The sequence below is a fragment of the Amphiprion ocellaris genome, chromosome 14 (assembly GCF_022539595.1).
Source record: "Amphiprion ocellaris isolate individual 3 ecotype Okinawa chromosome 14, ASM2253959v1, whole genome shotgun sequence".
NCBI lineage: Eukaryota > Metazoa > Chordata > Actinopteri > Pomacentridae > Amphiprion > Amphiprion ocellaris.
The window spans coordinates 25,986,877-26,001,480 of NC_072779.1; the positions used below are offsets into that span (position 1 = coordinate 25,986,877).

Genomic DNA, 14,604 nt, shown 5'->3' on the forward strand with positions numbered 1-14,604 from the left:
TTAGCAGAGTCATGGGGAGCTGGTGTGCTGGAGCTGCTCTAAGTGAGGACTGGGTGGAGAGAGGAAACAGTGTAGAGTTACATTTAAGCCATTATTCTTAAAAAAAAAAACAAAAAAAAACAGTTGAACCAAGTTAAAATATGTAACTTTGATACACAGGTATCTTTTTTTTGTTCCATTTTTGACCAGAGAAGGATTTTAAATAAATCCATAAACTGCCTAACATAACTTGAAGATTGGACAAATGAACTGTTAAAATCAAATTTATGCATTCTGCTGCACCAATGACTCAGAAACAGGACCCATTATTTAGATTTTATTTTTTTTTTACATTTTATTTTGACTTCATTATGTACATGATACAGCATAGCAGTCCCCATCTGAAGGGACAGATGTGGAAGTGACACATCAACAGAAATAATGATATCCAACACCCTCCAGTGATTAAAACATCTTTTCTACTCAAAAGATGTGTTCACCACATGAAGTAAGCTCAGTAAGATGGTTTTTGGAGGATGCTTCTCAAGCATACCTGAACAGAAGCAAACTGAATTTTTGTTTACTAACCCAATGATCCCACACAAATGATCCCACTTCGATCATATCACAATGCAATGGTGGTGTAAAGAAATGCACATCCTAAAGAGACTTATCGGACTTAGTATGATGTGAATGTTTGGGATCTATCCCAATGTTTTCCATACATTTTTAATATATACAGCAAACTGTACATACATTATGTACTCTGTCAGCAAAGGCACAATGCCATTCCCACTGGTTTTTGCATCAGTTTTTTTTCATAATACGCTATCCTTGCTTTGAGCACTGCAAATAGAAAAACGGAAGTTCAAGTTTTTAGCAAGGCAACTGTCTGAAAATCCTCTCTGAATGTGATACTATCCATCCATCCATCCATCCATCCATCCATCCATCCATCATCTATACACCACTTAATCCTCATTAGGGTCGCCAGGGGGGCTGGAGTCTATCCCAGCTGACTTAGGGTGAAGGCAGGGGACACAGAGGGCTACACAGAGACAAACAATCACTCTCACTGAATGTGATACTATGCCACAAAATAAATACTGTAAGACAGTCAGGCCAATTTTGGAATATATATGTATGAAAAAGCTGCATTGGAAGTTGTTGTAAGACATGTTCTGTGGGAAAAAAAATTATACAGTACATGCTTATTTTTATGACAAAGGAAGTCAAATCAAATTATCACACATTCTGCTGCCTTATCTAAATAATACTACATAATAAATACAGTTTGCATAGTGTGGACAATGCAGTGGAACCATAATGGCACTTGAAATAAATATAAACAAAGAAAGTGGAGTAAAAAGTGGAGTGAATGCTCTTTAACACAGTTGTTGTACCGGAATGGTAGAAGAACACAATCAATTCAGTCTGACACTGACCCATATTGCAACCTCAATATCTGCTTACACAAGCTTCATCTACAGTACGTAGAAGACTGAAAAGCTGAAAAGCACGTTAAGCATTGGTGTAGAAAATGAAGCCAGTCCTCTTAAAAATATGATACGAACCAAACATGTTTGACTTTTGAACCGTGTGCTCTTCAAAAAATTCAGTTAGACACTTCTACTGTTGTTTTCCAAGGTTTGTTGGTTTACCAGCAAAAAATAAACAATAACTGAAACAGTGCTTTTGGTCAGTTCATTAAACTCCAAGTATTTGTAAAGCAAGACACCATTCAAACATGAGCTAACGTTATAGCATCGTAGGAATCTGCATCTGACCGTGTGGTCAGTTTTAAGATGAGTGTCGAATGGCTTGACTCCAGAGGCTCATATAGCAGCTTCACATCACACAAACAGGTCAAACATCTCAAACCAAACAGGTTTTAGTCAATGGTCCACTCATGTCTGGGTTCATCCCCCTCTAACACTGAGAGCCATGTAAGTGTAAATGCACAAACAGCATACTGAAAGCACCACAGCACCCGAGACATGAACGCAGCCAGAATCAGTAAAAGGCAGTGATACTAATCTGGCTCAGAGTGTTATGAGTCGACATGCGTGTTGGTCTCAAACTATGTTGGTGGCCATGAGACTGCAAGAGTTGAAAAAAGGAGTGTGGGAGATTAAAGCGACACACAAAAAGGCTTGTAGAGTCTGTTTACATTCAACACAAAAAAACTGAACAGTGCTTCTGGACAGGCCTCCTACAGACAACATTCCAGTCAGAGGAGTAAAGCAGTGCCAGCATTTAGTACTGACTGTGGTGAAAGCGATGCTCTCGGCTGAAACTTCACTTCTGTCTTTTTATAGCTGCTTTTCTGTTGGTCGTGCTCTACCCACGCTCCAGTGACAAAGGCAATGAGATTGTTTCCCTTAAATAGAAAGGAATACTGTGTTCATTTGGGAATTGCAATCCAATAAATCTACCTACTGACAGTGTAGCCTGCACGCTCTTATCATTTCAGGAAAGACAGACCGGTTCAGAGAGAAATAAACGTCCTTTAGAACCATAGACTCCGTCTCACTGTGATGGAGGTAACACTACAAGTAACACTTTGCAGACTTGAAGATAGAAGAGCACCAGTAAATCACATGATAATGCCAGTCAAGTCCACCGAAACCACCTCAGCCCACTGATTAGGTGGCATTACTCAGTCAACCACCACACTGACTTTCATTGAGGAGCACCTCCCTCACGTCTCTCTGCTGACTGGTCAGATGTTCACTTAAACTGCTGATTATCTGCGGCAAGCTGAGGAGGCCAGGCTGAGTCAGGAAGATTTGGGAGGCCAAGGAGGGGAAGGCGCTGTTGGAAGAGCTGGTGATCAGCGTTGACAGTGTCAGTCAGTTTCTTAAAAATTTCTACAGGTCTCTTTGAAAGAAACAATACAAAGGAAGAGGAGGAGAAATTGAAAGAGAGCTAATGTTCGCAGGCAAGCCGAGTGTCATAGGTTCATCCGCAGATGTTCGGGCCGCTTCGAGTTCATGGGGTAGGTCTGCTTTTTGTATGGCCCTGCATTGATGCCTGAAGGGTGCCTGATGGGAAGCGGAGCCGAGGCTTCGGAGTTGCCACTACTGCTCGTGTCCATTTGCTCCACTGTCGACACCTCCATGGGTTGGTCCACAGAGCTGCTCTGGGAGAGCAGGGATGGGCTGCCGGTCAGTGAAGGCCCCCGGGGCCAGCAGTCCCCTCGTGCAAACTTCACTGGACTGTGGAAGAAGATATGAGATAGTTGTCTTATTCTTATGTACTGGTGACAAAACCCGTTCTTTTTTGTAAGGTCACAGAGGCAGTCGTGGTGTCGCACAGCTCAAACTTAATATATTATAATGCGGGATGGGTATTGCTGAGCTGTTAACAGTACAATTCTTATTGATACTGCCATCTGATCTGGTCCACCAACAGCACTCGTATTACTCCACCAAGGAACGCGGTGGAGTAATAAGAATTTTGTAAAATGAATACTAAAAGAAACTACATTCGTGTTTTTTTTTTTTTTTGATTAATGACTTAACTGTGTTATACTGCAAAAAAGACTTTTTTTGAGTTTTCTTTCTAGTCATAGGTGTGCGGTTTCAGTAAAGGTGCAGCACTTTGTATTGCAGTAAAAAGTGAGCCCAGAGTGAGTACAAATGTGACGGGGTCAGAGAGAGAGAAAAAAAGGAATTAGGCCTCATTTTCCTGCTTTGTTTAATTGTTTCTCATTCATTCTTCACGTATAAGTAACACTGAATGCAGGACTTTTTCTTAGAAAATATTTTACTGTGTATTATTAATAGTTCTATTCAGTTAGCAAAAGAGCAGAGTTTGCCTGCAGGCCTCAAAAATCACTAAATCCTCTTGCTCTGAGTGATCCTAAACTAAAACAGAATTTCTGAAGGACAGTTCACACGACGCATTGACCATTTCAGATTGAGTTTCTTAACGCACTCACAGCTTGACAATCAGCTGACTAATGGTTACTTTTAATCAGTAACACAATGTTTGTGTCACTAGGGTAAATCTGCGTGACTTTAAAGATTATGCAAGGGGAAACCCTCCCATCATAATTCACTGGAACAATATTGGGATAAATTAAAGGCAAATTACTCGAAAAACCTCCCTTCATCTGTCAGACAAGCAACAAGCATCTGTCTCCTATTCCTCTTGCTCAGTTCACAGTTTCCAGAAGTGACCCTTCTTATTTGAACCATAATGAAAGAGATAAGCTGTTGTGTCACTGGTAAAGAAGTTTCACCTTCCAATAATGACTTAATTTTGGCCAAGCTGGTTACACTTACAAGGTCAGCAAATGAGTCATGAGTGTGGGAAAGATGAGTTTTGGAAAAAATCTGTAAATGTCCAATGTAATTGGACAGAACTAAAGACAAAAACAACAGGCTGTTACCTCACAGGTGTTCTCGGACTTCCTGGGAACTTCCGTGGTGAGCGGACCTTTGGCTCGAAACAGAACTTCTCTTTGACGTTTTCAAGCACAGATGGGGCTACATATGTGAAACCCTGGGGAAGGGGTGGGGGACAAAAACAAAGAGAGGATCTGAGTCCACCTCTTCAAAGACCACTTTCCAAAAACAACCCACAGCTGATGATGAGCAATGAAATGCTGAAACCATATCATGCAATGTGGTGGAACAGTGAGTGAAGCTTCCAGGAAAGCCAGCAGGATTAAACCAGATGGGACGCATTAAGTGATTCAAGTAAGACCCACTTGTTGAAAAGGCAATAAAAGACATTATGTGCAGAGCTTCAGAGCCTCTGTGTGTATGTTTGCAAGAAAACAACACAGAAACAGTGAAGGGCAAGAAGAAAAGCACTGTGTTCTATTAAAAACTGTCTGTGCCTCCACTTAGATTCAGCAACATCCCCATCAGGACCATCAATGCTGCACTAAAACTTGAGATTATTATCTGTAAACGGCATCTGACAACAAATGATGACTGACAAAACTTAAAAACATATATTCAAAGAAAATGTTTGACTTTGGATCCAGGCTATGAGTTATCTTTCATACCATATACATAAACTACTTGGCTGCATGATGTGGTGCAGTTTCAAGATGACTATGAAGCAAACAAAAAATTAACATACTGCCCCAGAACATAAATGACATTGAGAAACTGGTCACATTGTAAGCAAATATGATCCACTTTACTCCTTTGAGTCATTTGTTGCATTTGAGAGTCTGTAAGGTTCATCAGAGATTACTGATTATATAACTTATGAAAGTCTGTGGAAACTGTACACCAGAAACTGAGAGCATAAAGCTGCAGGATCCACTGCTTGCTGGGTAGTATGGCACTAGTTACTCACCAGGAAGACTTGGTTGGCACTTTCGCTGAGTGTGGAGTCGTCAGGACTGTCCACTGGAGTCTGGCTGGTGAACTTGGAGTCAAACTGGCTGACATCATCAGCAGATTGCTGCCAAAAGAAGCAGGTCAGTTAATCATCTAGCAGGGACAGGTCACAGAGGATGTTTCTGTGTAGAAGGCACACTCACCAGAAATGGTTTAAATGGAGGCTCTACTTTGCGAGCAAGGAGGTCATCCCAGTTTATATGACGGAAGAATGGATGGGCCTAGGAAAACAGTAAGGTTTGTATATGTCATGACCTCTTAGTTTTCTCGGTTATTGTATGGTAGGTCCAAAAATAGCACAAATACTTGAGACTCTGGTATATTTACCTGGACCTCAGCAGCATCTCCTGGTCCAGCCCCGAGTCGCAACGAGGCATTTCGTTTCAGCAGCTGAAAAAACAAAGTTTGAAGACTATCTTTCTGTCTTTCTATATGTTTTAGTGGAGACAACACAGCCAGTGAAACCATGAAGCACAAGAAAGGTCTCAACAGCTCACCTTTTTCAGGAGGTCCCTGGCTTCTTGTGTGAGGTAAGGCGGCAAGCTGAGTTTGCATTTCAAGATTTTGTCAATTGTCTTCTTTCGGTTTTCACCAGTGAATGGAGGCTAAGAAAGAAGTAGGTCAGAAATGACAGCTCAGCTACATGGAATGATTCCTACAACGCTGTGGCTGCTTACATTAGTAGTAGTACTCTGGGATTGATTGGTGTGTACTCACTGCTCCTGTCAGCATGTCGTACATGAGAGCTCCCAGACTCCACCAGTCCACGGCCCGGTTATGTCCACTCCTCATTAGAATCTCTGGAGCCCTGAGGAAGCCGAGACGAAGACAAGGTGATACAGCAGAAACACTAAACTGTGTATGAAGTAGGAAATATGTCTAAATGTACAGACGTCTATACAACTACAATCTGAAATCATTTTCAAAGTCTAGGTGAATATTGTGATCCATACATGTATTCAATGGTGCCACAGAAGGTGTGGGTAACCGTTCCGTCATGGATGGACTCTTTGCAAAGACCGAAGTCTGTCAGCTTCACATGTCCTAGAAGGTAAATGTTAGTTAGATGAAACAAACTAGACCCCAAACAGGCAACAGTTTAGCAACCTGCTTGTAAGAGACATTTCAGGTTTCTGTACCGTTGTTGTTGAGCATGATGTTCTCTGGCTTTAAGTCTCTATAGATGATGCCTTTCTGGTGCAGATGACCTAATGCCATCGAGATCTCAGCCAGGTAGAAACTGTCAACAGAAAAAAACATGATGCAGGTCCCACATCAAGTCAAATTTCTTGACATTTAGACAATATATTTTTCCTCATAACAGATCTCTGGATATGTATATTTATGTTTTTCACCCACATAGTGTTTATACCCAAGTGTTCAGTAATCTACAGTCAAGGTGTTATTTTCAATGTCATGAAGGTTTTTCTATGAATATTACACACCCTTATTTGTTCAGCAGCTTGGTTCATGTAATCACCAATTATATCTTCAGGTTGTGTTTATAAAACAGAGGAACATGTCACTGTTCTAAGTGACACTCAAACTGCCCGAGAAATAGTGTCACATATCTGCCTGTTTTCACACAACTGATTTTGAACTTTAAATTTCCTATATGAGAAATTCCTAGCTGAATATCTTTGTCCTTATGATGCAGTTTGGCACCTGAAGGTTAAAAACACATCAGTGTGCTGTAGTGGTGTCATGGTGTGATCCAAACAGATCCCCACCGACAGTTCAGCATGTGTGTGAACTGCGAATTAATTGTAAAGTTTAACCATCAGAGAGTGAGATGCACAATACTTTATAAAGCAACTAGAAGGGCACTCAGAAGGCACAGCTCTCTGCCAGGTCCAATGCCCTATTTCACAATTTTGAGGCAATTGATCTGAATGTACAACAAAATTTGACTGTCTATGCTTCAACTCTCTACCAAGTTTAACGAAATTGGGCCTGGTATTCTTTTTGAGTAATATCGGTTAAAGACAAATGGACAAACCCAATTAGAAACACTGCACCTAGCAAATTACAAAGGCTGTTAAACAATGACACTAATGCTGTACTTCAATTTTATGTAATTTGTGAAGCCATTTATGTTTTCCCATTGATCAATACATTCTATATACTTCAGGCTGCATGTTGTGGTACAACTGACATCAGCCTGATCTCATTATTTAACATACCATGTACATCTTACAACGTGCATTTGAGTTTTTACTGTTGTGTCAGTGGTTTTACAAATTCCTGCTGTCTTCATTGTGACTCTTTTGACGGTAACTTATGCGGTAAGCTTCCACCACACGTCTATTACACAGTACCTAGAGCTTGCCTTTAAAAATAATATCGGCAATGAATAATTCCCTTTATCTCCCTAAATTCTTTTGTTTTTTTGTTGCCAAGCTTATCTGGCTCCATCACTCAAAAGCTGTGGTATGATCCAATCCTGACTTTTTAATTTGTTGCCATCAGAATCCAAGCAGCTGCTGTTTGTCTTTTTAGAAGTATGTGATTACTTGCAATATTTTGCCAACCTTGCTGCTCATCATGAGTCAACAAAAAAGACCTCAAAGAGAAAGCTGGCAAGTCTAAGTGTTTGTTCATACTGTAGTCATTTGGAAACGGTTTAGTGTTGTAAATTCAGGCGAGAAGCTTTAACATATGTGTACAAACATAGTAGATGTGGTTGGAAAAGTTGATGAAACAATTCACAGGAAATTAAATTTATATGTTCAAGCAAAACATCTTAAAATAAGAAAATGACATAAGACTAGCTATCTTTTCTTAACATTTATTTCACATGAAATGTTCCTATTGATCACCAGAAACAGTGTAAATAAATCAGAGGAAACATAAAAGCTGATGTTCTTTCTGAACAGATGGTCCAGGGTTTACCTGTAGCACACAAACTAACTCACCATGCTGTATCTTCCATGAAGATGCCCTCTCTTTCCAGCTGCATAAACAGCTCCCCACCTGCCGTCACCACACACAAAATCTGTATTTCAAATACATCCACGATGGAACTAGAGACTAATTTTACTTTATTGAGAAAACTCAGAATTCACACATCACTTAAAGTGTTCCAGATGATCAAAGAACATTTACTACACTTCAAATCTGACTGGGCATCATTACGCTTACCGCTCAGATACTCCAGGATGAGGTACAGTTTTCCTCCTGTCTGGAAGGCATAGATGAGGTCCACGATGAAAGGATGCTTCACCTCCTCCAGAATGTTCCTCTCAGCTTTGGTGTGCGCTGTGTCCTTTGCATTACGCACAATCATGGCCTGGCAAGGAATACAAACGCATATACAATATAGGCTAGATTTTCAAAGTCAGACATCAGCTCTGTGTCAACTGCAGAAAGGAGGCCAGGCTGAACAGATGGAGCAGCTCTGAGGTTTCATGGAGAAGAGCCTGGTGCTATTATTTTGGGTGGTCTGAACTTAGCTTCTGGCTTCATAGCTGAATGAAACAGTAGGTCACCAGAAGAGCCACACAGTGACACACAGTTTATGTGAAACACTGTACACAATTATGCAGCATAGGGCTTGGGAACCAAGTGAGTATGTAAGAAGCAAGTACACTGCAGATGTATGCTAATTCACTAATTCTTTAACACTACAATACTGTGTATTTACACTAGGGGGCAGTTAAGTTCCCCATTAATGACTGATCTAAGACCAGAATGAATATTACAGTTCTTTTTATGTCAGTGAAACTCAAGCAGATTCACTCACCTTCTTCAAAACTTTCATAGCAAATATCTTCCCAGATGTGGCACCTGACACCTTCCGAACTTGAAACACCTGTGAAAATTCACATCATATCAATCCATAGATATTTAAACAGGCTTTCTACAGGGTTCACCAAGCGTAATTTAAGACTTTTAAACCCTTTTAACGCCACACAGAATGTAGAGTATTTCCTGCTTCACAGTCATACCAGCCAAAGGATGTTGAAAAACCAGTAGTGACGATACAGCCTGGAATCATTTAATAATATATCCAATTTTTTCTATGTTTCCTGATGATACGATTACTTTAATTAAAATGCCCTGATCTAAACTAAACCCATGCCCATAATGAGAGCCTGAGCTCATAATGAGTTGCTAGAAGCAGTGGCAGTGTTTGGTCTGATGGTCCTGACTGAAGGTCAACACAGCACAATTCACTTTAGCAAGAACGGCTGTTTCTGTTTTTTGTTTACAGATATTTAGTTTGTCTTGACATACATTTTATGACACAATGACGCTTAGTGCAGGGGAGAGAAAAAAATTTGTCAGTTTTGTAAATTAATTTTGAAAATCTAAATGCTGTCATTCAAAAACAAATGCAGAGACAATAATCATTTGTCTGTGCAGACCAGATAATGTCCACATCCCAATTATGGACTGAAAAATGAAAGTTTGTCGTGTCTGGGACATTTAGAAAAATGATTTACAGTAGACAAACAAAAATGACATTGTTTTTGGACTGACATTCTGTTCAGAACCTGATCTTGTACATGATGTGTTGCCATTTGCCTGGGAAATGAAATATCAAACATAACCTTTGTTTATAAAAATGGCTGTTAATCTTATATTATTCTGACAAAATTGCAACAAGGGATTGCTCTGACTTTGCATGACTCAAAGTCAGCGTTATGAGTACTTGGATAATTCTTGAAAAAACGCTTAGGCTATCAGTTTTAAAGGCAGGAACCAAGCCTATGCCAAAATATATACTTGTGCAACAGCATAAGGACATCAAAACAAATGACTTTTAATCCATAATGCAAAGAAATTCCCAAGTTACAGAAAATGGCTTCTTAGTCACCACAGCCAAACCACTTCAAGAAAAATAAGTCTTGCATCTGCTTGCGAAGTGAAAAATGTTTCCAAAATAACTGTGATGTGCACCGCCATTGTCAAGTTTAGAACGACAACATCAGAAAAGTTCCAGAGCTCTACAAGTTGGCCATACAAAGAAGAAAAGAAACTCAACAACAAAATACAATCATAAAAATAAGGCGTATCTCTCAGTGTGCACTTATCTTTGAATTTCCAATTTTTTTTTTATAATACTGGATATGAGGGGTGCAGGGTATTATAGTTAGGCTTCATGTTTATGCAAGCAAATGTGGGAATGGTTCTTTGAGGCCAGATCTTACAGTTAAAGGTGAAAGACATTTTTTTAACCGCAGATAAAAAAAACATTGCAGTATATCTGGGAAATGAAAAGGTTGTTGATAAACAACATTGACTAAGTAAAATACTGATGAAATTACCATTTCCTGGCTGGAAATGGAAAAAACTCGATTTCCAGTCATTTTGGTGAGAAAATTCCCCACCCATTGGAATTTCAAGACAACCCCCACGTTCTGGTAATGTCAGAGCAGGTTCCAGGCCAAGGCAAGCAAATGACAAAGTGTTTTTTCCCTCACATTTTTAGAAAATAACTTTTTAGTACAGTTTTATGACTTTGAGTCTACTGCTTTTTACTGGCACTCAACCAAAAGTGCCCACGCAGATGTAAACACCCCACAATCAGATTCTTTAAAATCTAAATTTAATGTCAAGTTAGATGCTATTAAGAATAATGGGAGAGGAAGACAGGCCTTTTTCTAAATTTAAGTTTGGGATTCAGATGCCTCACCTTTCCATAGCCACCTTTCCCCAACACTTTCAGCAGCTCAAAGCATTCAGGCCTGATCTGCTCTGTTCCCTTGTTCACGCTGTTCTCTGAAATTTCAAACTTCTCACAGTCATCCATGTTACTGGCAAAACAAACAAAGAAGATAAGAAAATAAACAAATAAAAAGCACATTCAAAACATTCACTCAACATTGTGTTTACAGTTTTCAGGACATACAGCAGCACTAACTATGCAAATCTAAATGTAGCAGTGGGTAATGGTTGAACCATAGACTGTGTATAAAAGATGAGCACAGTCACCATAATGTCACCTGTTGTTTTTGAAGCCTCAAGTTTTGCACTTGGCTGTCGCTATCAAAATCGGATGTAACAACACCATGTAAGCACACACTAAAGCATCATAATTTTTGCTGAAAATTAGACAATAATTTTAAAAATTAACATCATGCTGTTCAAAAGTCTTGAAACCACTGACTGAGATCATAAACTTATTAAGAAGATGCTTACTGAGATAACAGATCAAGTGAGAAGTAGAGTCTGCGACGTATTTCCCACAGCTTTCTCAAGAGACTATTTTCTCATAGACTTCTACACAATTGGATTTCTTTTTGCAACCAGAGGAATCGCTCCTGCTCGATGCTAGGAAGAATGCAGGATTAAAGCACTTCCACGTTGGCTTGAATTTCAGACCAAGAATCTGTCTATCTTTATATACAGTCTGTGGGTTGAACTGAGGGTGATGGTGGTGCAACAGTTTGGGAATAAGCAGCTAAATGAGATGGGGGCATGCTGATGAAGTGGTTCTCAAACATTTCTACACAAAGATCCCTCGAACAGATCCAGCTGAGTGTAGTTAAGCCACTTTAAATTGTATTCTGACCTATCAAGAACTATATCAGTTTTTGCAGGGTGAACTCCCTCTTACAGGGCACTGAGTGGTTTGACTAGAGCATTAAATTGATGTGAATCATGTGCTATGGCTTTCAGTTACCAGATTTCACCCAGTGTTAGACAGCACTCTCCACCACCATCATCAAAACACCAAATGAGGGAATATTATTGGAAAGCATCTCTAATTCATTACAGCAGTACGGTTACGTCAGCTTAAGCTCTGTTAGTGCATATACTTAACAAAAAATTAAAACAGTACCACGAAAACCATCAAATCATTAAAGTTATTTACAGGTCCATGATGCTAACTTCCAACCATTCAAATATAAATGTTTGGCACAGTCCCCTCAGTGAATGACTGCTCTGCTTGTACTCACAATTCAAAGCTGCTGCACTGGTCCATGTATTCACTGAGCTGACCCTGAAAACAAGAGGACACCAGGACACAACAGTTACACCCGAAGGAATGTGAGGGAAGACAGCTGTTTAACGACGAGCCGGATTGATTCTCACACTTACTTATACTGTATACCAGGAGTGTCAAACATACGGCCTGCGGGCCAAAACCGGCCCGCCAGAGGGTCCAATCCGGCCCGCAGGACGACTTTGCAAAGTGTAAAAACTACAGACGACATTAACTGCAATTTTTCAATAAAAGTTACTGATATTTTAAATTTGTCTACTGTACTGCCACAACTTATTTTATGTATAAATCTAATACATTTACAAGGCAGGGGGACAATTTGATCTTTTTTATAGCTCCCACTTTAGTTTGTAAGGTGTGATGCTCAGGATTACTACACAGATCTGCAAATGAATGTAAATTTAAAATAATTTCTAGATCTTGACAAGTTGTTTTGACCATGAAGTAAATTACTAGATTGTTCAGTTCGAGATACCTGTGACTAAATGTTTTGTGCCTTTGTAGATACACTGTGGTGTAAATGATAAACCAAGGCATAATATTGTTGAAATTTTACTTATTTTTCTTTCAGTTCTCCTTTAAATTTGTTCATAATGTTTTTGCAAAAGATAGTTATTTAACTTTGACATTTTCAGAATGTACTTTTTGCGCTAAAACAAAGGGAAATATTTGGAGTTGGTGCTATTTATAGGTTATTATGCTGTGATTTTACTGGTCACTTGAGATCACACTTGGCCCCTGAACTAAGATGAGTTTGAAACCCCTGCTGTATATAATCAGTGTTCGGTCGTTTTCTAGACCTTGTTTTAGCCCAGGTCGTTTAAGGCTAACAGGTAACCTTATGGATAACGAACTATTTACAGAGCCAAGTAAACAGACACTCTTACCTTAAATGAACTTAGCAGCACTGTATAAGTAAGCTTCTGTAGTAGCTCACAGAGCAGTGACCACAGTAGAAACTCCTTCGTGTCCGGAGGAAGCTAGTAAACAGCTTGTAGCTACACCAGCGTTAGCATTGAGAGGTTCAGCCTGTTGTTGCTCGGCTGTACACTGACTTTGCATTTATATACACCACTTATACTATATATCCTGATAGTTATGTCAACGTAGTTGTCAAACGGTACACATTACATTCATGTAACTAACAGCTAGTTACACGGTAATGTAACTACATCGCTGAGATGCCGATGCAGAGCACTATGCGTCTATACGTCCATTATCGGACAGGAGCTATGCCTGCTTCAAATGATGGGCAAGTTATTTTTGCTTGTGTTCGGCCTTACATGTCTTCTGGCCATAATCTTAATTTAATTACAGAACCAATTTCCCGGCCGTCATACCGTCACGAGATACCAAGACTGAAGGATAATGTGCTTTAGCCATTGCTGTTTTAACTTAAGCCGAACTACCCGCCACCCGACACTTTGGGTTCTGTGTAAACTCATGTCGGCTGTAAAACCAAGTTTGGGCTCCATAATCATTTTGAATTTAGTACCAGCAACGAAACGAAGTTTAAAGTCAGTGTTATATGGAGCTGTGCCAGAATCCGCGGGAAAGGGGCGGACGAAGACATGTCCGACAATGGATGCCTGGCCGCTGACATGAGCACCGCAGGCCTCGGGGCTGCTAGCTAACCGGCTAACAGAGGCGGTGTGAGCCCCACACTCACCCCGTCCTCCAGCTCATCGTCAGACACATTCTCATCCGGTTGATCCAGATCGATGTCGAACACTCCGGCCATGTCCACGGCACCTCTGTCGGCGTTTAACCAGAAAGCACAGCCCCGCTCCCCCGCCTCATGGGAGAGCCATCACCGTCCCAGCCGGCTACAGCAGACAGCATGGGCTAATCTCCAGCTAACCACAACAACACCGGAGCCGAGCGGCGGAATGAGCCTCTAGTGTCGGACACCGGCACTGCCTGGATCAGCTCAGCCCGAAGATAGACACCTGAGGACAGATCCAGCAGCTTCAGGGACAGCAGAGGCTCGAATAAATGTGAACAGGAGGCTATCGAAGTTAGTCAGCTGTTCTTGGATAAATATAACTGAACTTTTCACTCTCAAATTACAGCTGGATGACTCCTTTTTGAAATGTAAAATGAGACTTTGTTGAAATTCTTCGCTTTTGTTTTTTTTTATGGTGTTTTAAACCTGTAAAACCACTGACTAATTTTCATTAATGTGGGTCTCCAGAAGTTGATTAGTTTGTATTTTAGAGTCAAAATAGTTTACTTCCTTTAGTTATGCCTATATTCTAAGCACTATATATTTAAGCCCAAAATAATTCATTCCTGTGACAGATTTGGATC

The 14,604-nt window shown here is 40.2% G+C and overlaps 1 protein-coding gene across 2 annotated transcripts; it reads right to left on the minus strand.

The window, feature by feature from the left end:
• Positions 1–303: 303 nt before the first annotated feature.
• Positions 304–14,209, minus strand: rps6kb1a (ribosomal protein S6 kinase b, polypeptide 1a). Of its 2 annotated transcripts, none has more exons than XM_023267434.3 (15): positions 13,964–14,209; positions 12,248–12,291; positions 10,981–11,101; positions 9,085–9,153; positions 8,484–8,631; positions 8,258–8,315; positions 6,482–6,582; positions 6,296–6,386; positions 6,060–6,150; positions 5,840–5,947; positions 5,670–5,732; positions 5,486–5,563; positions 5,299–5,406; positions 4,376–4,488; positions 304–3,197 (listed from the first exon to the last, which is right to left on the minus strand). In XM_023267434.3, exons 1-15 carry the CDS (start codon positions 14,033–14,035, stop codon positions 2,933–2,935), a joined length of 1,530 nt encoding a protein of 509 aa, XP_023123202.2. In that variant the 5' UTR covers positions 14,036–14,209; the 3' UTR covers positions 304–2,932. The 2 variants fall into 2 exon arrangements, with proteins under 2 accessions (XP_023123202.2, XP_023123203.2); XM_023267435.3 differs by having other exon boundaries at positions 10,981–11,066; positions 13,964–14,060.
• Positions 14,210–14,604: the final 395 nt, after the last annotated feature.

Excerpts from the sequence above, each read along its gene's own strand:
- rps6kb1a (XM_023267434.3), bottom strand. The coding sequence starts at position 14,035 with ATGGCCGGAGTGTTCGACATCGATCTGGATCAACCGGATGAGAATGTG. Across the intron at positions 6,583-8,257 it reads TTCATGGAAGATACAGCATG|TTTCTACCTGGCTGAGATCT; the intron begins GTGAGTTAGTTT and ends TTCTGTTGACAG. Across the intron at positions 5,564-5,669 it reads GAGATGCTGCTGAGGTCCAG|GCCCATCCATTCTTCCGTCA; the intron begins GTAAATATACCA and ends CTGTTTTCCTAG.